We start from the raw sequence: 26,591 nt of genomic DNA on the forward strand, positions 1-26,591 counted from the left end.
GGGAGTGTAAAATTTGATGGGCCGGAGGGCGGCGGCGTCGAGAGAAAGAGAACGAAAGGACGAAATCATTTCTCTTTCGGATTGATTTGTACTCACCTCTTTGGTGCATGAAGCTGAAGAGATCATCCAGGAAGGCTTTCCTTTGCGGATCAGTGCTAATGTCGTACAGCTGCAACAGAAAAATATTTTAAATTAAAATTTTGATCTTGAAACCAAAATGAGATTCATACAATGCTAGAAAAATCAGAACGAGGTGGAGGATTCGCCATGATAAATAAAAGAGGTGCTCGAAACGACAAATTGATTGCTTCCATCTAAGCCTCAAGACAATAGAGGTGGTAATGAATGAGAGAGAGAGTGTGTTTATATTAAACCCATTCAGGGCCTGGTGGGCGTCATTTTCTTTTAGTTGCGCAGGCAAAACAAATAAATTAGAGCTGCCGCCCGTGTTAATGATAAGAGTATTAATTAAAACCGTTCGTGCCCGCGCAAGAGCTGATTATTCGGCTGGGCCGCGCAAGCCAATCAACCAGAAAGTGACGTGCTATTAATTGGAACGATTCGAAACTTGTCTGCAGAGAATAAATCATGGCTTTGATAACCGCAATGATGGGCTGAGACTTTTTTGTTTTGATTAAAACGAAAAGCGGCGGGCACTTTGTCAAAATCTAAAATTTAATTACTCATTGAGGAGCAAAGCGTCCACGAGGTTGTTGTGCTTGAGATAAATCGCTGCTGCTTATTGCCTGAGCCGCGAGATCAGTGGCCGAATTCTTGAATTATCAATTAACCAAAGCTTATAAGGATAGGGGGAATTATAAACAACTCGTACCCGGACGTGGAAAGGGAAGAGATGTTTTATGAGGGGATATTGAATTTTAAATTGAATTTGTAATGAAAATTACAAAAAAATATCTTTGTATCCTTTACTTAAAATGCTCAACTAAAAATTGGGAATAAGTTAAAATTTTCCCAGGTTGATTATAAAATTTCTGAAAGGTCAGCTCTTAAGTTTGCATGCGGTGAGCAGCATCTTTTTGTTGAATATCATGATTTATTTATATCACATTTACCCAAATATTAGCACTCCTTTCGATAGATCGCGACGAGAGGAACAGAGAGCAAGTGAAAAACCATTGTTGAGATAATTATCGTAAGAATTTTATCAACAACGTATAGCAGTCAACAATTGAAATTAATTTCGACTCTTGCCCTGCATACAGTTGAAAAAACACGCATTGATTAGTTTCTGAGTGGATTTAAATGAAAAAATGTTTTCATAGCACCTCTGTAAATTGAAATTGAATCATCCCTCTTTAAATTCGAGTAAAAAAATACACAGACTCGTAACAAGACATTGATACAGCATGACTGTGAAGCGCCTGCTTGTGCCTCCAGATTTTTTTCCAGCGGAAACGGACACCGCCAGCTGACATCCGAGTCCCAATATCGGCTTACGATTCCGAGAAACGGCGCAATTAAATTGAATAAAACCCTGTTATGTTATATCGTCGGCATAGGAATTTTTTCTGTTTGCTCACCCATTAATCTCTGCGCGTAGCAAATGGTTAATCACAAACATACACAGTGATGGATACACGCGGGGTCACTTGGCGCGAAATCACCAACTGATCGACAAGCCAATAATTTCGGGGCTCTAATGAAACGGGCGGCTGGCCATTATCGTGCACGATCATCGAATCTCAACAAGAGGAGTGTCTAATTATTCATCGTTTGTTGGTTGAATGAAACCTCCTTCTTTTTAATTTCATTGCCGTCAGATGATAAAACATGATCGATTAGACCAGCGCGCAGGAAGGCTCAATGAACGGCTCGATTCATTCCTTTTGTTTTTATCACGTCAGCCTCTCTTCAGTATCATGTCCTGTGACTGACTGATAATAATTTTTTTAACATTAAAAAATTGCTTGCGACATTATTTGTGGCAATTTACTAGATAAGCCTTTCCAAACTAAATAGTTCGCGCGCAAATGAGGCTTAAAAACATATTGCACTGTCGTCTAAAGCAAGTTCATGGAGTCTATTGTTTGTGGTGTTAAGCAACAGTTTATTTCTATATGCAATAGTTGAGATCAGGATGAAGTAACAGTTAAATATCACACCTTCTTAAATATGTATATCGAAAAATTAAACGGTTTGTCAATGATTTTTCGCTTGCTTTCGATTCTATTCATTAGTGTGCGAGTTATTAGCTAAATTTCCCTTCTAGGGAAATAAATCTTGATAGGGAGACAAGGCTCACCGCTTGATCAAAAAATTTAAATGGTAACCTAGGAGATTTTTTTAACCGATTTTCCCAATTTTCAGAAAATAGTGAAAAGTAAAATTATTTTTTCATAATTTTCCACTTGAAAGTCAAGTGATTTTTATAACAGGAGTTTCAGCAGAACAATGATTGTTTGCTTGTTTTACTGCGATGGATTCGCAAACGTTGCAAAAAGAACAATCGGCTTGTACGTGATTTTGCCGCGATTTGACGCATAGGCGATTTTAATGCCTCCCATAAAGTTGTTCATGCCGACGCATAACTTCATTTACATAAAAAGAATGCTACTTTGTGCACACACAAGGAGGCGCATATGGTTTATTATTACAAATGACAAAAAATAATCCGCTCTGTGATGATTGTTCAGCGGATGCCATTGTTTTATAGCCTCGCTCTTGTGTATATTTTTTGTCAGCAATTATCCGCCGCCGAGCACGATCATTATTGCTCGCGTCGACCCGGCGACGACGCCTATTTCAATAATAAAGGAATGGGCGACATCCATGAGTACTGCCCCAGACCCATACGTCCACCATAAATTATAATTTTCGTTCCGTAGTGAGCTAAGATATCGTTTCGTATTTATGTGCGGCTTGACACCAGCCAAACAAAACACACGCATGCTGATGCAATTAAAGCGGCTAGCGACGGTCATAAAATTTCGCACCCATGCCTGCTTTCGAGGCAGCGGCAAAATATGTGTAATATCGGGAATAAGTTGGATTCTGCAAATGTGCAGCCACAATAACACAGCAAAAATTCGATAACATGGAAAAACTGACAGCATTAAGTTGTACTTCTCGCTTTATCATATTTTTTTCTCCATACGTGTGCTAACCGAAATAAGTTTTTTTTTTAAGTTAAATAATTACAAAATAAACTGTGTCTGTATTTAAGCAATTCTTCGGATGGAATGAGAAAATTTTTATTTATTTATTTTTTTTTTAAAATAGACTTCAAAACTGACCGTACTATATTGGAAAAATTTCTGTCATTCTTGAGATTTTATATTCCTATTTAATGCCACGGGTCTAATCTCTATTTCGTAAATTCCTTTGCGATTAAAATTGGAATTGGATCACCATATTAACAGACAGTTTTTTATTTTATGATACTTTTGTGTGTCATTCATGAAAAGCTTTCAAAGAAAATAAAATATTATACGGTATATTAGGCAACAGAGGATTTCTTTTAAAGTAACTAAGTTGTAATTCGGTCCAGTTGAACAATAAAAATACGTGACGAAAACTCATTCTGCTTAAGCAATAATTATTTCCTAGGTTTTTTTGGGGGTAGTTTGTAGACGAAAATCAGACGTTGCAAAACAATTAGTCGGGTACAAAGGCCAGGTGGCATGTAGCAATTGATATAAAAAAACGTGTTTTCACGGAAAAACCGCTCGTAGCCGCAAATTGGCGAAAAGAGGGGCGACAATAAAGCGGCGGTCGTGCACTCTTTGCAACATGTTAATGACATCGCACGCCAGGAAGCACTGAATATAATAATATCTGGCTGAATGCTTGGGAACAACAACGAGTTTTTTCATCTTTGCTGCCGTCGACACGCCACAACGGCGCAAAAAATAATCGTCGATGAGGCGTAAGTGTTATAATGCTGCCAATAAATCGACCGCAGCAGCGCGAAAAATGTAAAAAAAGAAAATAGATGATCCCCTCAAATGTGTGAGCTGGTTCACGACCGGAATATTTTTAATCCGGCCGGTCTAACGGAAAAAGGTGTGAAATACGCGGAACCCAGCTGAGCACCGAGATTATTTCCAAAGCATCGATTATCTTGTGATGAGCCGCTGCGATTTTGCTCTGGACAACAACTATACTATAAGTAATTGGTTGTAAAAGAGCGACATTGAAACGAAAACGAGTTAAAATGGATTTCTAGAAAGGTTGGATCGTAATAAAACGAGATTAATTCCTGGAAATTTTTCAGTTGGGGAAAAATGGCATCATTGAAAATTGAAACCCGCAATTAAATGAATCAGTGAAAAACTTTGTCAAATTTGAGGAAACATTCATATATAACCTGCATTGATCTTTCAAGGATAGTTTAAAAAGAATGCCAGACACCGTCAAAGCAAATTATATTTGAAGTAGAGTTTTTTTGACCAATATTTAAGAATATTTAGCACTGTTTTTTAATGCATGTAGTTTATTGAGTTTACTGTTTATGAAATTTGGCGACAGTTTGTCTCCACAATGTGTAAAAATAAAATCGAGGAACAGTTGAATTTCAGATTTGGTCAGATTTCTAGAAAAATTTTAACAGTTTGTCAATGATTTTTCGCTTGATTCCAAATTCTCTCGTCGCAAACTATCAAATGGTGTGCGAACTATGAAATAAATGTATCTCCGGACGAAACAGATGATCAAAGGTTGAAAAACGGCTATAGTTGAGCTGGGGTGAAAAGTGAGAAAATCAAGAAATTGCACGATAAATTGATTTTCCCCCTCGTAACATGCTGGGGGTCACCCCTGAGGTCAGATACGACCATAAAAACAGACCAGAAATCGAACCCTGGCGTCAGGGTAGCCCTTTAACGATCTACATCACTAAATTCTAACTTTCATTACACTTGATGGGTTCTGTACCTGTTTTACCAGCTTAAGATGCTCACTGCCAAGTTGAGATCCTCTAGTTTTTTTGACTTTTGACCCTTTGGAAGCCATCAGGGCGCTCTGGAACGAGATGTTACCCCCAACACGGTATAATAGAAGAATATTTGCTAACTCAACTCCCTGATTTGACAGGCTTTAAATCAGGACCCTGATTGGGTAGTATCGACCACTACAATTCTGCAAGCAGCTTCAGGGTACGAGGCCTTACGTCCAACTGTCTAAAGAAATCTCTACTCCTTCGTTATAGAGAGTGGGGGTGGATTTCAGAAGGGAATCTCAAAGGGGAGGGTTGGTTTAGTAATGCCCGCATGCGCTCTGATGTCTGATGATGCATTAGCCAGGTGAATCCAAGTTTTAAAACCCTCTACAACCTTATCAACATGCTTTTCCTCCAGTCACAATTTTTTTCTACTGACAATGGTACGATTGCGGCGCAGATCAATAATTAATAGGCTGCAAGTATTGCAAAATCATCTCATAAGGTATATTTTCGGAGTGAAACGTGGTCAGCGACTATCCCCATTGTACCGACCACCGGATGGTGCGGTTCGCACCCCCTGTTGTCCACAGGGTTAGTGTAACTGTTTGGAGGCTGCTAGTGCACTATGGAAGCATTGAAATGGCCAAGAGTCGTGCGGTATGCAGACAATGACGGCGGCGTGAGAGCGGCGAGCTGCCCGGTACCTGCTTTTCATGCCAGGAATGCCCACGGCGCACCGCCCGGTTTACTTTCTTCTGGGTAGCGTAAATTCTCTTTGTATGACAGCCGCTTATTTCTGTTTCGTCGGAACTGGAGCGTGTTTACTCATCATCCTAATTTCCATGATGGCGCAGATCAATAGGCTGCAAGTATTGCAAAATCATCTCAAAGGGTATATTTTCGGAGTGAAACGTAGTCATCGACTTTCCCCATTGTATAAAAAAAGCCAAATATTAAATGTCACTGATAGACGTAAACTGCATGTTCTAGTCCAGACTCACACAATTTTGTACGTATAATAACAGTCCTGAATATTTGCGCAATCTTGTAACAACAATGCATGATTGTTTGGGTAGGTCACGGGCGCATCGAATGCAACTTGGGGCCCCCTTTGTCAGTGTAACAGTGCCTGAGCAGTGCTTCCAAGTCATTTGTTATCGTCTGTGGAGCAACCTGTCAACGAATCTGTGGATGAATGGGAACTCAAGTGCATTCAAACAAAAAGAGAGCCAAACATTTCTTGCCAAATACTGATGTGATAGACTGTTTTTACTATTCCCTCTGTTATCAAATACAAAAAAATGCTTTTTTTTATTTTTGTTGTGTTCTAGATGTGGATGTATGGGGCACAGTTGCCCTGCTGATCCGTAATAAACCAAATTTTTGAATCTAAAATTATACCAAAGCGATGGTTGACAGAACTAGATAAATTCCAATTTGATTAAATTGATATTCTTATTGAACTATTTATAAATCGATTGGATGAAATGGCACCATTTTAATCCAGGTATATATCAATCAGTGCAAACTCAGATAGATAAAAAATTGCATTTTTTTTTATTCATGCGTAGACGGATAAGCTTGGAAATTTGTAGGAGCTAACATCCACACTCGCACTTATTAATTCGAGAAGTTTGCTGAGCTCATAAATCTGGCAGCAATAAATTGCAGTACCAGCTAGTGTTGTATATCAAGGGCTTGTTTCTTATTTCTATTGTTCGATGGAACCGCCACACCTAATATTAATTGCACGATAATATCATCCAGCGAAGGCCCCACGCTCGCGCGCTCGATGTAAATCGCCTCCACTTATCATCAAGCAGGTCTTTTACTCTCACACATGTATCAACGAGCGCGCTGTATAAAAAAACACGCATTCATGCTGCTTGTCGATCGAGCTCGATTAAAATTATAATGTTGAGCTTCTCCTTGTCCAAGCATTTCTATTCATTCGTCAGTTGGATCTGTATTTTTTATGTAGGTGTTTTCAAATAAAAAAATTGAGTAAGACGTGCTTAATCTCCAGGGAAGATTGTGTGAAATATTGTAGTGCATTTTGAAATATTTACTCTACCCTTTTACCCTAAGAAAACTATCAATCACCGCTTTAGTGTCTTGTTGCGCCAGAATAAAATATTAGATTTCAAAACTCTGACAGGTATGTTCTGTTTTGCAGAAAATTCGATCCTGTAGCAAAAGAGAAACACTCGTTCCGAATTTCCCAACAAATCATCGTGTCATATAAAAACAATAAACATTTGTTCTTTTTGCACCAAATAAGCGGTCGGCAGCACGCGAGCTCGGACAGCCAATATTTGAAACAAAGCGATATTCGGTGGCAGCAAATTGAGTTATCGGAGAAACAGATGTCCGCAAATAAAGGGATTTTGTGGCCGATCGGCACGCAATGCACGCTTTAATAAATGAATTTGGTGGTCAAGTGCACCCCGTCGATTCCCATGAAGATCAATTCACAACTAATGAGTGGCCAATCTATCTCCCTCTCACTCGAGGAAAAACGAAGAGAGAACGCCAATCAGCAGCACGCCCGCAAAACAAATAGGAAAAATTCATGGCGAGTTGTGCTCAAGATTGATTAAGGGTCTATTTTTGCAGCAGCAGCGAGAATTTATTGCTGTCGATATTCCTTCTTTCCGAGCAAATCGTGTTTGTTAGAATGTTTGACGGCTGGCTGAAAATGTTTCATGTATGTTAACTTTGTTTTGTGTTAATTTTGAAATACACATTTTGACCGAGATAAAACTTCATAGTTTTACGCTGTAGAAACTTAAAAAAGGAAAGAAAAATTTAATGAAAATTTCATCATTCTGCTAATCTTGGTTGCAAGAACATTTAGATGGATTTTTTCGGGAAGAATTACATAATAATACCAAAAATCTAATTTCCCTGGAGTGTATAAACTATGTTAACAATACATTACAATTTGATAGCATGACCCAATTTTATTTAGTTATGTCCAGGCACATTTAATCAGAAAATTAATTTTTTTTGCGAATAGACACTTCAAAAAATAATGTCACAGAGTCATTATATCAGCCTCTTTCATTAGATCAAGTAGTTTTGAGGTTTGGACCCCGTGAAAACGAATAAAGGACAGAGACAAGCGAGCAAAGCGATGTAGATGGAGCGTGAGATGTTAATTACTCGATTCCGTGTGCGCTTGAATGTTTCTGTTCGTTGCTTACACATTTATTTTTCACCTAGTGCCTACTGAAGGAATTTCGGCGTCGGTTTTGTTGGTTTTATTGATAAACCATCGTGATATAATGAGCGGAGGCTGGTTTGCTTAAAAAGGTGCTTCTTTATGTGCCCGACACACAGCGCTTGACCATTTAATATACCCCCTTATATTCTCGCCAAGCTCTCACCACCGACTCTCTAAAAGTTTTATTTGAAGAGACGAACGAACGAATGAACACTCGCGCGTTTTAAATACACACACAGGCACTACAGCAGCTTTTTATCTCGCAGCATCACAGCAACCTGGTCCTTCTCGGCGCAATGTATAAATAAAATCGTTTAATGTTTCTATCATCATCATCCACCAGCTCTTTTACGAGACTCCCAGTCCTTGTAGAATCATTTTATTGTTCGCCTAGCCAGAGCATGAATTTTTACGTCCCGACCTCTGTTAAATTTTTAATTGAAAATATTTCAAACGAAACTTTGCAACGCTGTTTATTCGTGTTTGGAGCGGTTTTAATTTCGATTCGACAAGCATTGCACGCTTTTTGTTCCGAGCCGTGGACAAAATGAAAATTTACGGTGCGTAGATAATTCGGATAAAAGGTGCAATAATTTATAAAGCCACTTAATGCTGCGCGAGTTTTCCACGAAATCGAATGCTGGATTCACTTATATGTTGGGCCGCGATTTCTGGCTGAGGCCTCCAGAGGAGATTAAAATTTTATTATTCGCACAGCCGGGCAGCTGAATTATGATTATTATAAGCACGAATGCCACCACCACGGCCGGCGACGCGCAGAATATAATAAATTACAATTTAATACATCATCAGCATAGCGCTGGCTTGGCGTTTAATTAATAATTCGAATTTTCTTGCCGGCCAAAAGCGCATTCGGATTTATAATCAAAAAATTACGACGAGGTTTATTACCTATCACACAATTTATTTTTATTCTAATGTGGCGAAAAGCAACTTTGGCGGGCTCAACCTGGGTGGCACACCGATCATATTTTTCGTTCCGACGCGGTTTTGCTGCTCATTTGGTAATTTGTCGACGAAGGCACCGTCACCGCGCGCCTCTCGTACCGATAAATTTTTAATTAAGCGATCGGCCTTGATATAATTAATGATTAAAAGAGCTCTCCGGGCGAGTGGCGGCTGCTCCTTTGACGCTGACGATTCACCGAGTTGTAAAAAAATTGTTTTCCGGAACTGAGCACGGTTAAATTGTAACTAAGAGTAAAGAAAATTTTGGGAGCTAATAAGATCTTAATATTTTTTTTATACAAATAAATTATGGAAACGATCATGTTTGAAAACTAAATTGTTCTTCAATATAAGTAAATTGCAGTCAATTTCGGACAAAAACTGACTAATTTAGAGCAACAATGGCCTTGTTCATTTTTGAAAGTAAAAATTCCCCTATAAATAAATTTCATTCGTGAAAATATTTGAAAAAAATAAAATAAGTTTTAAGTCCTCTATAAGAACAGGGTATTTTTTAATCCTTGGGTGTTTTATTTGCGTTAGACCTGATGTTTTTTGCTAGCTCGAATATATTTCAATAACAACTCTTAAGAAGCCAACGGAAACTTCAGTATACAATACTATCAGTATATGAGAATATATTATCTGGAAAAGTAAAAAAATGCTTTTCACACTGCAAGAGCTTTTGAAGAGCTTTGACCCCTTCCAGAATCAGATATATTATGCCACGTACGCACTTCTTGCATATGAATGAGTGCAAAAACGCACCATTTCTTATCAGCTCCAAATGCGGTGAGCCCATTTCAGGGTGGACCACCTGAGGCACACGGCCTTACGAATCGCAGTTAGCAATAATTATTATTTTGACAGTTCGTCCGCGGGTTATCGCCTTTTGTTTGTTCTAATTGCAATCGAGCGAAAAGCCAGTGACAGCTCACCTGATAAACGCAAAAGTGTGCAATCTGTTTTGAAAAAAATGAACAAGGAAAACGAAATCAAAATGTGCACTCGACTGAAAAGACTCGACCCGAAAATCGTTTTTAAACGCTGAGCAATTACGTTAAACAGCAGCGCCTTCATTCAAGAAAGCTGGAGCCGAGAGGAAGTGTTTCATTAAGAAAAGAGAGAAAGAAACAAGTAACACCGCAGCCAAACAAATAAGACGCCCAAAATACATAATAAGTTGTAAAACGAATTTGGGTGGTCCCAGAAATGGTAAATTTATTGCCACACGATCCGCAGAGCGCAATAATTTCAATACTTCGGACGCTGCTCATTCAGAAATTCAGAAACTAGTGAAATAATTAATGCTCCTGCACGAGAAAAAATTTTAGAAGTAATTCACACTAGTTTAATTTAAAGACGTTACAACAAGCAATTTTGACAGGAAGTGTGAGTAAGAGAAATAAAAATATTGATTGCTCTTGAACTTTTAAGCAAGATATTTTTGTTGTTGTTTTTCACGAACAAACTTGTGGCAAAGGATTATTTTTCTCATCAAAAAAGGGTTCAAACTAAAATGGAATATAAATTGAATACTATTGTGAAACAAACAAAACGTGAAAAGGATGTTTTTGATAGTTTAACTGAATCCGGCAAACAGCATTTCAAAAGTTTAAGGTTGTCAAAGATTTTCATACAAAAGCGTTTCACAATTTATTTCTTAGAGGCCACAAAAAAACTCCACTCTTGACCAAAATCAATTCTATGCCACAATAGCATATAAACTGAATAGCCTTCCTTTGGTGGTAAGGATTTCACCCGAGTTCTTCTCCACATTAAATATTCAAATGAGCCTTCTCGATTCGCGACTTGCTGCGAGTAAAAATTTAATTACCGCGTTGCAAAATGGCGTGCTCGCGAATAATTACTACACGTATTATATGCAAATTGGCGGCGTGAACAATTGAAATCATAGAAAACGTTCATCGAGCATATGGCTCGCAGTGCTGAGAGAAAAATAATCCGGACCCGACCTGGAGAGAAAGAGTTACGTCATTGGCGCGCATGCCCATAAATTAAGTGATTTAATTAAAAAATCCGCTGGCATAAATCAAACGCGGCGAGCAGCGCGGGGATAGAGAGCGAGAGAATCGAAATTAATCCTGCCGCTGGGGAACGAAATCGAAGCAACTTGTCATCGATTAAATTGCATCGAGAGAGAGAAGAGGAAGGAGGGTTACTCGGCTTAATTTATAACATATATAAAATGAGAATTAAAATTATCTGATGATGAGGATTATAAATAACGCTTTTATATTAAAAAGCTGTCGTGAATCACAATAAATTATTAATTCTCCGTCTCTCTCCACTCGCTATCTCATCCACACGTCTACTGAAATAACATGCCACCAGGCTCTCTGTATTATAAATTGATACACACCTAATACAGCGCGGTCCGCTATAAAAAAGCAATTCGGTAGACGTATCGATTAAAAAAGGTTAGCTTCAACAGGCTCGATTAATCAGACACCCAATTAAACACTCGTTATTCCGAGTGGGAGAACAAGAAGCAGCCAATTCGTGTAAGTGACCGCTAAAGGAGATGCGCGGAATGTGCTGTGATAGCTACAGACTGCTTTCTGATTCAAAGAGCAGAAAAGCTTCGTCAAAATTGATTTCAAAACAATTGTTAAACATTTTTTATATGTAACAATTAGAGGAACATGTTTAACAGACCTGATTACATAGAAAGAAATCGCAAATGGCATTGTACCTGTATTGCTTCTTTCATAGAAGTGTCCTGTCACCAGCAGGGAATTTTTATTTGTGTTTTGTTTAACTCCAGATAGAAAGCGTGCGGTTCGGCGCATCTCCATTCCAGGTGTCAAGGAAACCATTATTCCTGACCGCTCCTCGCTGGCTTAATACAAATGTTTGTCTGCCGTCTACCACGCGCTTGATGAATTCAGCGCGGCCCAAGGAGCACCGCGAGGGTCACTCCAATCACGAATGCAATTAATTCGAATGAGCCCAGCAACTCAAATCAATAAAATTGGCGCCCTCGCCGATCAAGTTGTTAGAAAGGAGCGAATAATTTGCGTGCATGAGAGACTTGGGATTGGCTCGACTTTTTTCTAAGAAACCCCCCTGAATAATTATCTTAATTGCGGATATATGGCTGTCAATTTTATACACACACACATGGTGCACATTGTGAGAGAGAAAAAAACTTGTTTGGCTCGACCAAAAACAGCAGCAGCTCCGTGCCTGTGTTCATAATTGAATTATCGCGTTCCAAATAAACTGCTAGAGAGTGTATGTAAACAGCCAAATAATCAAATAAGGGCTGAATCTGATCTAATTACAGCGCAGGTAAGCTTGCGTGCGACGACTTCCTTCCTTCCTCCGATTCTACGTAAGACACACATCAAAGGGGTGAATCAAGCCCCCGCGAGTGCGAGGAATCCTCAAAACATTGAAATAAGATGATGCCCCAACTTGATAGCTCATTTTGCGGGGCTTCGGCTAAATTCAAGCGAAGCATGTGTGTGTATCGATAGACACAATCACGTCTTACGGGCGGGCGCGCGACAAAAAACACATGTAATGGGTCGACACCCTTTCGGCCTTTTGGCGAAAAGCAGCCGAGTGAGCTGTTCCTTCCGCGTGCATATGAAACGTGAGATGCCACAACCACTAAAACCAGATTTGTTTCGTCCAACCTTGAAGGATCGCTAAATGCATATCTGATTCTATTGCTCGCTTATGATATTAACTAAAAAATTTGGATCGTTAATCCTAAAGACTCCATTGACAGACAGGTGGTGCCATAAGCAGCCATTTTCAGGTTTGAGTTATTTTACCTCTGAATTTGGAAATAATCCTGATTGTTCCAAACGTAAAGGCATGCAAACTGATTGGAAAATCGAAGCACAAAGCATAGCAATGATATTAAGAATTTCTGCTTGAAACGTTTTGGTGTAAAACGTGTAATGATTTTCCCGCCTAAAATGCGGATCTGCAAATTAAAGCTGGATCGATCCAGGATCAAAGTGGTGATGCTCAAAACAGTAAAAAGAACAAAAATGTCATCTAACAAGGACCAAAATTTTAAGAGATTATTAAATGTGTTGAAGACACAGTCAAATATTATTCTAATTGAATTTATGCTTCCATTGAGAGCCAAGAAGTCCAGCCAATTTAAACGAAACATTGGCTGGAGCTAACTCTGTTGATAGAAAAGTGAAAATAGTTTTGTGTATTCACGGTAAATAGAGCTAAAAATAAAGAAACAAATCAATGCAAGTTTTAAACTTACGTTTTTCTCTGATTTTTTTTTTAAATCCACGGCCTTTATAAATTTTCAGCCAAAACATTACTTAATCCCATCATTGGATAAAGTTCAGTCAGCCATGTCCCATTGGATATTCAGCATTCAAGTCTCTCTTAAAACGATATTTATTGCGCCAGAGTCTTTTTTCGTTTTTTCTGGCATTCTGGGCGTACCAGCGGCCTGCACTCGTTATAGTGGAAATAAAAAATAGCCGCTTGATGATGAAGATGAATTATGCAGCAAAATATTATTTATACACATGGTATACGCCGGGCTCGGATTAATTAATCATGGCGAGTGACTCAAAATTACGAATCACGTGGGAATTCTCATTAATTACCCGGTAATTCCCGAAAAAGAGCGACGAGCAGCGTTTAGGGGTCACGCGCGCGCCAGCGTTTTTTGATAAAGCATTAATTAATCAAGCGCTCGGTACATCTAGCTCATTATCTCGCGGTGCTATCAACTCTCGGGTAAGACAATACTGTGCCTTTAATTATTAATGCACCACTAATGTTCCCGGCAGACACGCCTCTGCTCGAGCGATCAGTCTTTGTCCACCTCCTTTTTTGAAATAAAATTCCTCGGCACCTCTCCCTTATCTCCGCGGCGCGGTCGCTCTCCAAAGTTCAGACGCAAAAAGATGTAACAGAGATATTTTCGTCTCGCGACTTTTTGCCTACCTTCGCCTAATATTCGAGCACGACTCTTCGCACTCCTCGGGGCAGAATTAATTATTAAGACAACATGGAATTAGCTGTGCAGAGTGAGCTGTCTGGCACTTTCTCAACCGAAACGATGGAGATTTTGGATGAGCCAGCCATTTTCGTCGAAATTGAGAAATATGTATATAATGCACTCAGTGGGTGCCAATTTATAGGCCAGGGGGCATTTCAAACAGGCAGTTGTACAAATTTAGTGAACTCTTAGCCAATCAAGTTATAGTCCTGAATTCCTACTTGTCAATTTTCCTAGTATATTTTCATACGAAGTGGAATTTACGTCTCTGAGCAATAATAATTCGGTTTGAAATAAATAGGACGGATTTATTTTTTTAAAAATGACTGCTCTATTTTATCAGGCTCGATGTGAGCAAATAAAATCAGCCTTCAAAATGTGGACAATTTCTAGAAACAAAATTTTAAAATTTTTAGTATTTTTAGCATTAAAATTATTCTGCCAGGTAAAATCAACAAGCTGGCTTTTAAAATTTATCAAATCATTTGATGAATCCAATGATAAACGGCAAGAATATTTTCCTGAATAGTTCTGATATATAAAAATCAATTTTTAATGCACAGAATAAAATTCACTGCATAGAACAACCATCCCCTGCAATTCCCCTCATAAATAATTCAATTTGATAGCCACACAGAATTATAGCCTGCTGGACAAATCAATTGCAAAAATAAAGCTGCTCATTTCTTTCATTTCCCCGTATTAACCTCGACCCCTAGCAATCAAATCCAACGCACGCGACAAACACGTACCGATTTATATACACACAAATTCTATGAATTCACCCTCATGCAGCATCCCCTGTTGCTGAATAGCAGGAGGGTGCGGTTTTGGCGTCATTCTCGCTCCTTTTTAATTCACGCAAAACGGCAGCTCCCATGAGGGCCGGCGCGTCCGGCAGATTTATCGGATGATGTTTCCGATGATCCCCTTGTTTGCTGCTTAATTTGACCAAGATGAGGAGGGCCGCAGCAGAGACACGGCGACGTCTCAATTATTATCAATCAGCTGCCGGCCGGGTTGTTGTTTGCAGTGCGGGGGCGGAATCGAATATCTTTTCATCGGCGCGGTCGGTTTCGCACGCAATAATAACGGCCGCCGCGTGAAAATCGTCGGCTGCATGTGCGTGCGTGCGAAAGCGGATTTTAAGAGCGAGCGAGTGAACGAACCAGTTTGTGTGTATTTTTCGGATCCCGCTGCGATGTATAATGAACATGTAACAATAATAACTGGGATGAAAAGCGCCGATATTGTGTTTTGCGTTTTAATTTGCACGCGGCTGATGGGAAACGAAATTCTCACTCAGCTGGTCTGGGAAATATTCGTTTTTTTTAAGTGACAGCGATTGATATTGGTTTATGAATCCGATTTCGTTGAGCAATTTAACTCTCTATCGTTGCGAAGTAACATTTAATTAGCCAACCCTCAACACCTGCAAAGCAACCACTTTTTAATAATAAAATAATAATAAATAATGCTTGGTAAATTTTTGCTTAGTTTTGAAAGAATGTTTTAAACATTATAAATCAGGGGTTTTCAGAGCTTAGCCTCTTCAAATTGAATATAAGTTTCGACAGCTAGTGTGGTTGAATCGAGAAAAAATAAAAACGATCCGTTCGATGTCTCCTCCAGCTTTTATCAGAAGGAAACGCGCGGACGAGTCAATAAAACGCAATTCCTTTCAACATTTTATTTAATAGCAGAAAAGGGCAGCGATAGGAGCGCTATTAAACTCTTATCGAGCTGCAACAAGAAGACAATTAAAACGCGGCAGGAAAGCGTGAATATAGCCGTCGCCACTTTATCGTGTTCCAATACGTGAAGCAATCGCGTGCGTTTATAAAACGCGTGAAATTCTAGTTTGCCCCAATTTCTCCGCCGATTATTCACTCCCGCAGTATGTACGTTACGGCCGCTGCTCGTCCGTAATTAATTGCATAAATCAAAAGAAAATAATTTCGAGCAGCAGCTTGCCTGGCAAATGGAAAACACGTGGCGGGCACTCATCCGTTTTAAGCACATGCCGAGTGTACGTGTTTTTATCAAAAAGCAAACGGCTCGGCTGGGGAAATGAAGCGCGAGAGAAACTCATTTCGTGGCTAAATACCCGCCAGCCTAGACGTTTGCCCGGCTAAATTTGAAAATCTAATTTTTCTGCGGGGACAATCCGGGTAATTAGCACCTCGTCAGAGCGAGAAAGATGTTCGTGATTTGCATCTCAAAATTTATTTTTAGACTCTCGTCATAAGGTTTAGTCCATTGACTATTACTTCAGTAGTTTAACGCTCTTTAGTTTATTTTTAAATTATGACTTTCAAGTGGCTGCGAAAGTCGGAAAACTCACAATTTACGTTTCAGCAAATAAATGGTAAAAAAAGCTTGTGGATCCATTTCCCTTCCAAAGAAAACTGTCCCAAAAATTGATCTTTCTATGTATACTTGATAACAACGTATTTAGCGAGAAAACCTAACTACAATAAAATCATAAAAAATTATTTGGCTTCAACACATATCATTTAAAAATTAATAAACTTAAAACCAACTCATTCTAAAAGTATTTTTTTCACTTGATTTGTATTTTTTATTCTTACAAGTCCGGAAAAATAATTTAACTTCTCTATAAATTAATTGCAAAAGTGTAATTGAATGGAAATAAATTGTGGCACGAATTTTGACATCAATACAACACGCAATGAACAACATAATTAAATTCTAAAACCCATGAGTCAAGCCATATTCTCGAGGTAATTATAAGCTCTGATGGTTTGTCGCACGCACGATTGAGTAATGCATTCGGAGGTCACAAGTCGCGGAAATTTCGGGGGCTGACGAGTAATAAGGCAGGCGTAACAGGGCGACGAGCACCGAGCAGGCACTCATTAGGGTTAATTTTAACTCGACTCATGACTGAGCAAGAGATGCATCTGCGCTGCTCTCTTTATGATATAAACATCAACCCTTTAATGCTCGCCTTGATGATAATAAAAACGGTGGCGCGCCTTTTAACTTCACCGCCGCCGCCGCCGTGCCGAGTAGGCACTCACTCTGATGCAGATGCAAATTCAATTTCACGCGCGCCAGATTAATCTAGTATACAGGAGTTACGCCTTTTGTTCAATGAGATGCTGTCAAAGAGCTTTTTGCCGCCGTGAGATCTGCGTCGAAATTCAATCCGGCATCATTTATTTTGATACCTTATCTGCGTGATTGAATTTGGGCCTGAACACGCACACAATCAGGAATTTACCTTCCTCCTCGTGGGCTAGGCTTTCGTTATTTATATTTACATCTCAATCTAGATTTTTTATGCGTAAGGGGAGTTTGTAAAATAGTTCCTATTCATTTTTTTCTAAGCAGTTGATAATTTTTTTAAATAAAAATATAACTAATAAATAGCAAAAAAGCTCTACTCTGCAGTTTTTTTTTTTGCTCTTTTTATCCCTGTCCAAGGACCGGAGGACCGGGAAGGGCGCGCACTGCACTAGCACGAATGCTTAATTCCGGGTCCCAATTTAACCGCGAACGGATATAACATGGGCGCACCAGGCCGCACAGGGACCCAGCCCACTCAAGGGCCACTTGCCTCCGCACCGAGGACTGCATTGAAACGCTATAGACATTCGTCCCGTGATGCCAAATCACGCATGCTGGAAAGGTGCAAACCAGCAAGTAGTGAGTCAGCCTAGAGCTATGCAGCCGGCGGACAGAGGGTCACCCATCCAGTTACTGACTGCAACGAATGTTGCTTAACTTCGGTCATTCAACGAGATCCAGAGTGTCCAACATGTCATGCTAAGGATAAAGGTTTTTAAAAAGAAACTTTGGAAATAATGTAAATAGTATCCAACTTTGCTTCTTTTAAGAGGATGATATAAATACGTGAAATAAATCATCCCAACATGAAAATAACAATTTATAATGTATTTTTAAGGTAAAATCCGCGTGCTACACATTCAAAAACTCTCTAGGGGGGTTCTCAAAAACTGTCAGTCAGCAAGAGGAATTGACCCTACTCTATTCAATTTTTCCTGGAAATGTCCAAAATGTCGGAAATGTTAAAAGCAAGAAGTGAAAGCGAAAAGCAACCCTCTTCTTTTATATGTCGAACCTATTATTTGACCATTCCCATTATTCATTCCAATTTTGATCCACCAGGTCAAGGCACCTGAGGATGAAAAAAAACACATTCCTTTTATGTTATGTCCCTTTTATATTATGCCTTAACAACCAAAGTTGCCTGCGGGAAAAAAACTCAAAGTGGCAAGCTTCTTGATGAGGTGGCCGCACAAAAAAATAACACAAGCGTTTATGAATGGAATCGGAGAGATGCGGTGCGCGCGCGAGGGTGTTCTTTCTTTGAGTCGGCCGAGCGGCGGCTAAAAACAAAAAGCGAAGCCAACTCGCTCTAATGTTTATCCCGGCGAGGCATCATTTACGAACGGCTGCTGTTTCAAATGAAATTTCACACAGCATAGTTATCTCCAGGCAGCAGCAGCAGCAGCAGACGCGCGAGTTATTCTTTTGATACATAAAACGCACTCTTTGATGTGATCCTTTTGTTAGTTTCAGCATGCGGCGCGCATCATCATTGGCTATAAAATTGCCACCGCGGCAGGCGTGCCTGTTTGATCGACGCTCTTTGCAGTAAATTTTAGTTATCCAAAAGCAGTGCGCCGCACGCTTTTCGGCGCGCCGCGAGTGCTGCTCGTAAAACAGCACAACCCCGCGTTTCCATCGCGCTTTTTGATTGATTTTGGAAAGTGATGTGTTTGGACACGATGAAAGCCGACGCTTGTGGATTCCGCGGCAACATCCGACTTGCCACTGACAAGTGTTGCGATGCTGGAATTTGGCACAGCGCGCACGAGATAATTTTATATGTATGCAGCTCCTCTTTTAGCTACTTGAACACAATATCTTTGCAGGCTTGTTTCACAATGGTTTTCGATGAAAAATGGCGTAATAATTCACACAAAAATTGAAGTGCGGGCAATATTTGAGAACGTACATCTGCGTTGCCTTGTTTTTAACTACAAAACAAGCATATTTTATTCACAAAGAAATAAAAAATACTTCGTAATTTTCGTAATTTTAAAGTTTTCATAACATTTCCTGTGTGTTAAATTATTGATGGAATGTTACCTCAAAATGCGTCATTGTAAGATAGATTTTAAGAAACATGTAACCTTCAAGAAAGCGTAAGAGATGAAAGCCGTGAAAGCCCCCTGGATGAGTGAAAATTGACAAATGACCTAACTCTTGAGAACTAAATGATTCTGACTTGCTTTTTGAGTAGCTATACCACCTCGTTTTCATTCACAGCAAGCAACAGTCCTTTTGGGGATTTTTCCCCTAGAGAGAGAGTCAAAATACGGTTTCTCAATTTTATTCTTTTGTCAGGTACAAAATTTTAACGGATTTAATGGTCAAAATTCCTAAATGACCAAAATAAACCGCGGCAGACTCAACAACAGTCTCATTTTTTCACCAAGAATAAACTGCGCAGCAACAGGATTAGGAGAATACAGAAATTTCTTCTTCTCCTTTTCATTTCATGTTACCACTGCAATGAACTGAACTATCCAAAAAAAACCTTTTGCGTTCAACGAAAGAGTTCTGAATAAAAACCATGGCGGACAATCCGGCATTCATCTCAAAATTAGATCAAAAGCATTTAGTACGGGTGGCCGGGCAGAACCAAGCAGAAAAAAGCCGCACGCCCGTCCGAATTACCCGCGAGCAGGCCTGATTGACTGGGATTATGAAAAATTAGCATGGCAAATCATCGCGGCGGCGCGCAAGCGGACCTCAAGAATTAAGAGAGTGTATCAAATTTGACTTGCGAGTCGGCCCCGGGCGGCGCGACGCTATGGCTTTCGCTATGTGTGTGACTGGCGAGATCAAAAGCGAGCGCAAATCGCTTGCCGCGGCCAAATATTTACTCGCTATGTGCGAACATAACAAATGTCAAAAGCCGTATGATGTCTCACATGTGTTTCGCCAGTACATACATGTTATATGTACGTCGAGCACGTGGTGGCGCCGCGCCCACCCCACACAAATACCACTTTGATATAAAAATTCGCGAGAAAAGATAGAGATTTATTCCCTTGGTTTGATGGATTGTGCCGCGTTCAACTGCTCCAACGGTCTAATTTGAAAATTGAAGCTAAATAAAATTTCGCCTTCGTTAAGGCTTCTTAATTTATTTTATTTGGTTTCAAATTTCCTTGCTGCTATTTTTTGTCACTCTGGCAAAACTTAATAAGGTTGTATCCACATTGGCTGGACCGATTTTCAGCATAATAAATCATCTAAAGAATAGAAGGAGCAGGAATGAGGCTTGAATAGCATGGCGTAGTGTTCATGAAATCGTTTGCAACCACGATGATGCTTTTTGTGACTTTGAACCTCAAAAGGGGCTGTGAATTATGACTCCGGCTAGGGCTACTCATGGGTTGACAATTGAAGTGCGTACGTATCAGGTGTTTAAGCACCCTGCACTTGACTCCCATGCGAACATCATTCTTTGTTAGAATAAGATATTTGCTTTTATCCTTTTATGCGTCGCACTAGCATTTGGTGAATGCGACGTTACCAATGCGAGCGAATTTACAATAGTCCGATCTATTATTTGCTAGAAAACACGTCAGTAGAAATCCTTACAAAACGGCCGAGCGTTTGAGCTAACATGCACGGGAAATATAATGATGAGGGTCAAATTCTAATGAATGGTATGGGGTCAGCGTGCTGGAGAGTGAGAAAGGTCCGCTGCGGGTCGCGTCAGCGTGCGCGACAAACAAACATTAATGCGATTCAAATGCATGCGAGTGTGTGGGAATAGGAACGAGCTGATGCCATCCATCTCAATGCACACGTATATTTGAATAATATAGAATGATTGCGATAAGATCAGCGCAAACAGCAGGATTTGGACTTAATATTTATAAATGTTGCGCGCACAAGAGCAGTGAGCGAGCGAGAGAATGACCACCCACTCTGGGGGCTATCATCTCGAAATATCTCCCTGCTGTCAATTCCAGTCCCGCACAAAGGCTGGACGGTATTACCATCTGGAAGGAATAAATTTTGGTTCCTAAGCTTCATGAGCGAGCTCACCGCGCGTGTTTACACAAGCAAAGAACTCAGACTTTATTGAATTCACATCCCCCGTGGTTGTATCATCAATCAAAACTGGCATTTCGATTTCGGGTTGATTGTGCAATAGACAGGCGAACGAATTGTTTGCTACGCACCAGTGCGCCTGGGAGGAGCTTTGATACTGCGCCGCACGTACCAATGAAACCACCAGAGTTGCAATGCTGCCGCATCAAACTCCGCCTCTTTTGATTGCAGCCGAGAAAGCAGCAGAGTGTTGTTCTGGCTTGGTTCGACTTAAATCGAATTATTTACTCTGCTGACTCCTGATAAAAATTATTGTTGACCACCGGTATTTAACAATTTCTTGAAAAAGAAATATCGAATTCGCGAAGGAGCCTTCTTGAAGATTTTTACCATTATGAAAATTTATGATCTCATGCAAGTGAAGGAAACATCCAAAATCCGAGCAAATCCCTATTTTCTTCGTTTTAATTTTCTGACCACACCATGCACTCATTCAAAGTAAGTCTCGCCTTCAAATGTGTATAATCGTGCAGCGAATGCGGCGGTGTTTGTGCTTATGCGCGGTGCAATAAATTTCCAAACAGTACGTAACCATCCCGGTGTGACATTAAAACACCCCGTACTGCTCAACCTTTTAATACCGGTATAAATAATAAATCCAATTAATCAAGCTGACAGCCGCGGCCGAGGAAATAAAGCACGCGCTTTCTCATGTCGTGGGCGTCGGTATATGCGCGTCTAGCGTGGGCTCTTCTTCTCGTGCTTGGCAACAACTTTCATAATATATATCAAAATAATTACCCCAAGTGCCAAATACCCTTCGCTCGACCACCCAAAAGAGGGAAGGCTGTGAAGCTTCCTGATTTTTATGCCGTTGCTTTTCAATTGGAGCATAATAAAATGCCATAAATCACAAAAAAAGCCTCTTGTAAATTTGAGCGGCAGCGTAAAATGTCTCGGCCTACATCACATGTGCACGGCCTTTGTAAACAGCATAGCACCCTCCCCTTCTGTCATCCCTTGTATATCAATTTGATTTCTTGGCCATTTCAAAGACCCCGGAAATTCGCTCTCTCCTTAACGACCCTCCCCACTCCGACGCTGTCTCAATAAATAAATATCATCCTCACAAAAGAGGCAGCAGCATGATCGGGCGAGGTTTTCACATCTCTCTTATTCCAGATTGAAATTTGAATTATGTAGATAAGTGGCAAGGCAGGCATGTTTCCGTAATTGAAATCAATATCGCAAGCCCAGTGCGATTTAATATTATTTATTTCAGCTCCCACTGTGTGCTTCCCGGGCGCAGCGGGGATACTTTTGAAATCGTCTTTTGTAAAGCAATATAATGAAACTCCCCAGATAAAAAACACAATATAAGCTATTTTTAGCTGAAAAATATATCCTTTGAAGTAAAAGAACCAAAAACGGTCGCGTCCTCAAGGCCAGAATTCGTCGGATATAAGATTGAATTATCAAATAAAAAAAAAACATCAGTCTAGCCTGTGTGGATGAGGATCCGAGAATCCGTTTCACGGAATGAAACAATAGTGATATTGTCTCCGCATTGCACATTAATAATATTCGGGCGCGAATTTTGCTGAGTCATTAGATTGTCCGTACTTTATCGATATGAAACCGCCCGGCGCGCGAGGTGACCGTACACTGATCTGGCAACTATAAATTGAATAGGACAAAAAGTGTCGTTTCTAAAGAGAGTTATACACTGTAATTTGTGCTTTTTGGATAAAAAAAATAACATGACTTGCAAAAACGTTAAAATTTGGTGTTAAAAGACACTCCTTACTACCACCCCTTTTTTCAAACTTGAACATTTTTACAAGAATAAATCGATTTTTCACAGCAGGTTAGTGATTATTTAATACATGCTATATTCTCCTGCATGAATTTCCGCAAAAATGCCATAGAAAAACTCACAATCTCTCCTCTCTTCTTCTATATTCCCATGAGGGAATTCAACGAGAGAATGTCTATTTCTCCACTTTCATCGTCATTCGCAGTTTCATGAACGGAAATAAAGCTTAATGCAGAAGGCTGGCTTTTTCACCCCAAAATCTTTGGTGATAATTAAACACGATCTATTTCTGGCACTGTTCTTTTGCTCTCGGTGAGGGGCGCTGGCGGATTATTAATTGGGGTTGGCTTCGGCTTAAACAGCGTGTAATGGTGTCTGGAAACTCAATTATCGCGCGTGCGACGCACTCTTCGAGAACGATGAAATTCGCGTTTCCTTCGTCGCGCGCGGGAACAAAGTTGCCTTGGCGGCGCTTTCCGACACGCATTAAATTCCAGCAAACGTGTTCATAAAGCTTTCAAGAGCCGGCGCATGAAGGAGGAGAGGAGTCTAATAACTTAAGCCTAATTGAAATCAGGCTTGCGCTGCACGAGCGGGCGAAAAATAGATTTTCGACATGGCACAGCCTTGAAAGCGGCTCCGTGCATATTTTCTGTGCATCCAAATGGCAAACAGCTGGAGTCAGTCGGCGTCGGCAACTTGCTTGGCTTCGATCGAATTGTGTGTACGCAATTACTGTGGATTAACGCCGGCCGACCTTCTATACTCCAGAAGATAATTATTTACTCTAGCGCATGAGAAACCTCTACATGTGTATATAAATCGAAATAAATAAAACGTAGGACTAACAAAATCACGCCAGAGATAGATTGATGATGGGTTTCTATAAGTGATATTGGAGACAGGAAAGAAATAAAATCCATGTTGCTGTTTCAAAGAGAAAAAAAAAATCGATGAGTTTTTTTGTGTATTCTCTGACAGGTTGACCAATAAGATTGTTTCTAAATTTCTATTCACGCGTAAAAGAGTGATTAAACAAAGAAATCAAAAACCTCATTGTAACAAACATGAAGCTTTGCAAATTCATATTGTAATTTGAGTTTACTGACCCAAAATATTTTTATTTTCAACTTGCAAACAATTCCTGCTACGTAGCTACCAATTTTTGATAAAAAGCCACTATAAATATAAGAAACAGGGCCGATGCGTGGAAATTGTTTTATCAACCAACACACGGTATATATAATGCCATAATAAAAAGGTTGGGACGGCGATATGACCGTCTTCCGACGGTGGCTCGGTCTTGCAAGCGCAATTATCCGCGAGAGTATTACAAGCGAAATTAAGTACGATTGCGTGCCACGGCAAATATGGCTGATATAATAATTTGTATTTCTTTTCGCAGCCTCCGCTGGCTCTCATTAGACCGGTAAAACGTACACACACATTTGATCTTTCTCGTGCCTCGCCGCGGACGTGAAATGAAAAATAAATGTATTAGAGATCGGCTCGATCGTGATTTGTGTGCGGTGCACACTTTCATAATAATGATATCACCAAGAACTCTTGTCAGTACGGATAATTAAAAGTTATGATTCGCCACATTTTGGCGCGACCTTTGACTTCAAATCGGCAATGGGTCCGTTATTTGTATCAATTATCGAGCGGCGGTGGAAAATAAGAAGAATGCTTTTGGACAGATAAAGCATGCCTATAACTACAGAAAGGACCATCAAAGACCGATTTACTTGAAAAATGAACTATGGAAGAACAACTACTTGCCTGACGCACCTGTTTAAATTGTTCCTCGAAGCCCCAGGTGGCCGCACCAGAGCCGGTAGAGTCCGATGAGTTAGGCGACGAGGCCAAGGAAGGATTCCTCTGGGCGGCTGTGGTATTCGACGTGTCGTTCGAAGTGGCGGTTGAAGTGGCTGTTGAAGTGGCGGTCGAAGTGGCAGCCGATGTGGCAGTCGATGTGGCTGATGCCGACGCAGAGGAGGAGGCGGCCGCGGAGGCGGCCACGGCGAATCCGTTGGCGGAAGCGGCGGCTAAAGCCCCGTTGTAGCTGGCGATGCTGGGGAAGGGCCGCATGGAAGAATAGGAGGGCGCAGGAGGAGGCACCATGGTCGAGGCACTCATCGACAGCAACGGATGCTGCACGGTCTGCTTTGGACTGCCATTCGGGCTTCGGCGCTGTTCGTTGTCGCTGTTGACGGCTGCCATCGCCGCCAAACGTAGCATATCGTACCTCATTTCGTTTAAGTCCCTTTGACGCATGCCTCTCATGGCCAGCTTCTTTAGCTCCTGCAAGCAAAATGAAATAAAATTTGGTTAATTTATGGAAGATGATGGTTGATTCGGTTTGCTTTGGAAACTTTACCTCCATGAAAAAAAGAAACATCAAGCAGGAATAATTCTTAAACGACGTGAAAGGTGAAGAGACGAGATGTATTATGGAGGTCCTACTTTGGATAAATGACCTGTATTGATAAGAGTGCGCCTTACATCCCCACCAACTTATGAATTAGTGGAAGGGAGGAGGAGTGGCCACAGTACAATGTGACGAAATTTATTTAGAGGATTACACTGCAAGTCAGGGGTGAGAAAATTTCATCCGCCGTATGTCACTATACCTGGGGGTGTCAAAGGTGAGTTTTTCGCACTGCGCAGCAGTGACATGCGGCGGGTTGAGATTTCCTCACTGCAGCGCAGTGACATTTTTTCATCCCTGATTTGCAGTGTACGATTGGCTATTAGTTTGAACTCTTGACTAAAATTAACAAAGTAAGAACCCAAATTGTTCGCTGGAATAAATTTATGAAGAATCAGCAAAAATCAAACTGAGGACTGAGTTACAGTTAAATTTTAGAAACTATGCAGCCTCTTGGAAAAAGTTTGTAGCACTACCATAATTTTAATAATAAAATAAAGAGAGGGGAACTACAATTTTTTCTGCCCCTCCATAAAATATTGCCTAAGAGTTTCAAAATATGGAGTGTCTTTAAACCTTCCTGACTATGAATGAAATATCTTGGTGTACCAAGCGACCATCCAGAGTTACGATAGACACTAGACAGGTCAATGGATGTGGTTCCTATTGATTGTTGGTTCTGTATGGATACCCCCATTCCGTCTAACAATGACCATTCTTCAACACACAATTCACACAACAGACAAACCACATTGTTTGACGAGCATAAACCGACGCGACGCAATTCCAAAGAGAGAGAATTCCTGCAACAGCCTAGACGACGGGACTAACCCTGAGGACAATCTGGACGATGATCCTGTAAGACGCAAAAGATTGTCATCGCAGCGAGACGATGTTGCTTCCGTCCCCGATGTTGTCAATCGCACGCCTGGACTTAAGCGGTACCACACTTCGGATGCTGCGCCACGCTTCACCGAAGTCCCTGACAAACCCACTCGGACACGTCCCGAGTCTTTATTCCGTCCCATTCTCCGAGCCTCACCACTACAAATATTCAGCGACGCAGCCAAGTCTACACTTTTCCGATGTCGTCCCATCTAACACAAGTCG

The 26,591-nt window shown here is 40.5% G+C and overlaps 1 protein-coding gene across 3 annotated transcripts in view; it reads right to left on the reverse strand.

Annotated features, from left to right (window-relative positions):
* The window catches only part of LOC135936902 (protein dead ringer-like), a 103,242-nt gene that overhangs the window by 39,400 nt on the left and 37,251 nt on the right, over window positions 1-26,591 (reverse strand). For all 3 annotated transcript variants that reach the window (XM_065479908.1, XM_065479907.1, XM_065479909.1), the window contains exons 3-4: window positions 24,842-25,354; window positions 97-169 (exon numbers count right to left, since the gene is read on the reverse strand). In XM_065479908.1, coding sequence (XP_065335980.1) covers window positions 97-169; window positions 24,842-25,354 — 586 coding nt within the window. The remainder of the gene's footprint in view (window positions 1-96; window positions 170-24,841; window positions 25,355-26,591) is intronic.

Source organism: Cloeon dipterum, chromosome 2, assembly GCF_949628265.1.
Source record: "Cloeon dipterum chromosome 2, ieCloDipt1.1, whole genome shotgun sequence".
Lineage (NCBI taxonomy): Eukaryota > Metazoa > Arthropoda > Insecta > Ephemeroptera > Baetidae > Cloeon > Cloeon dipterum.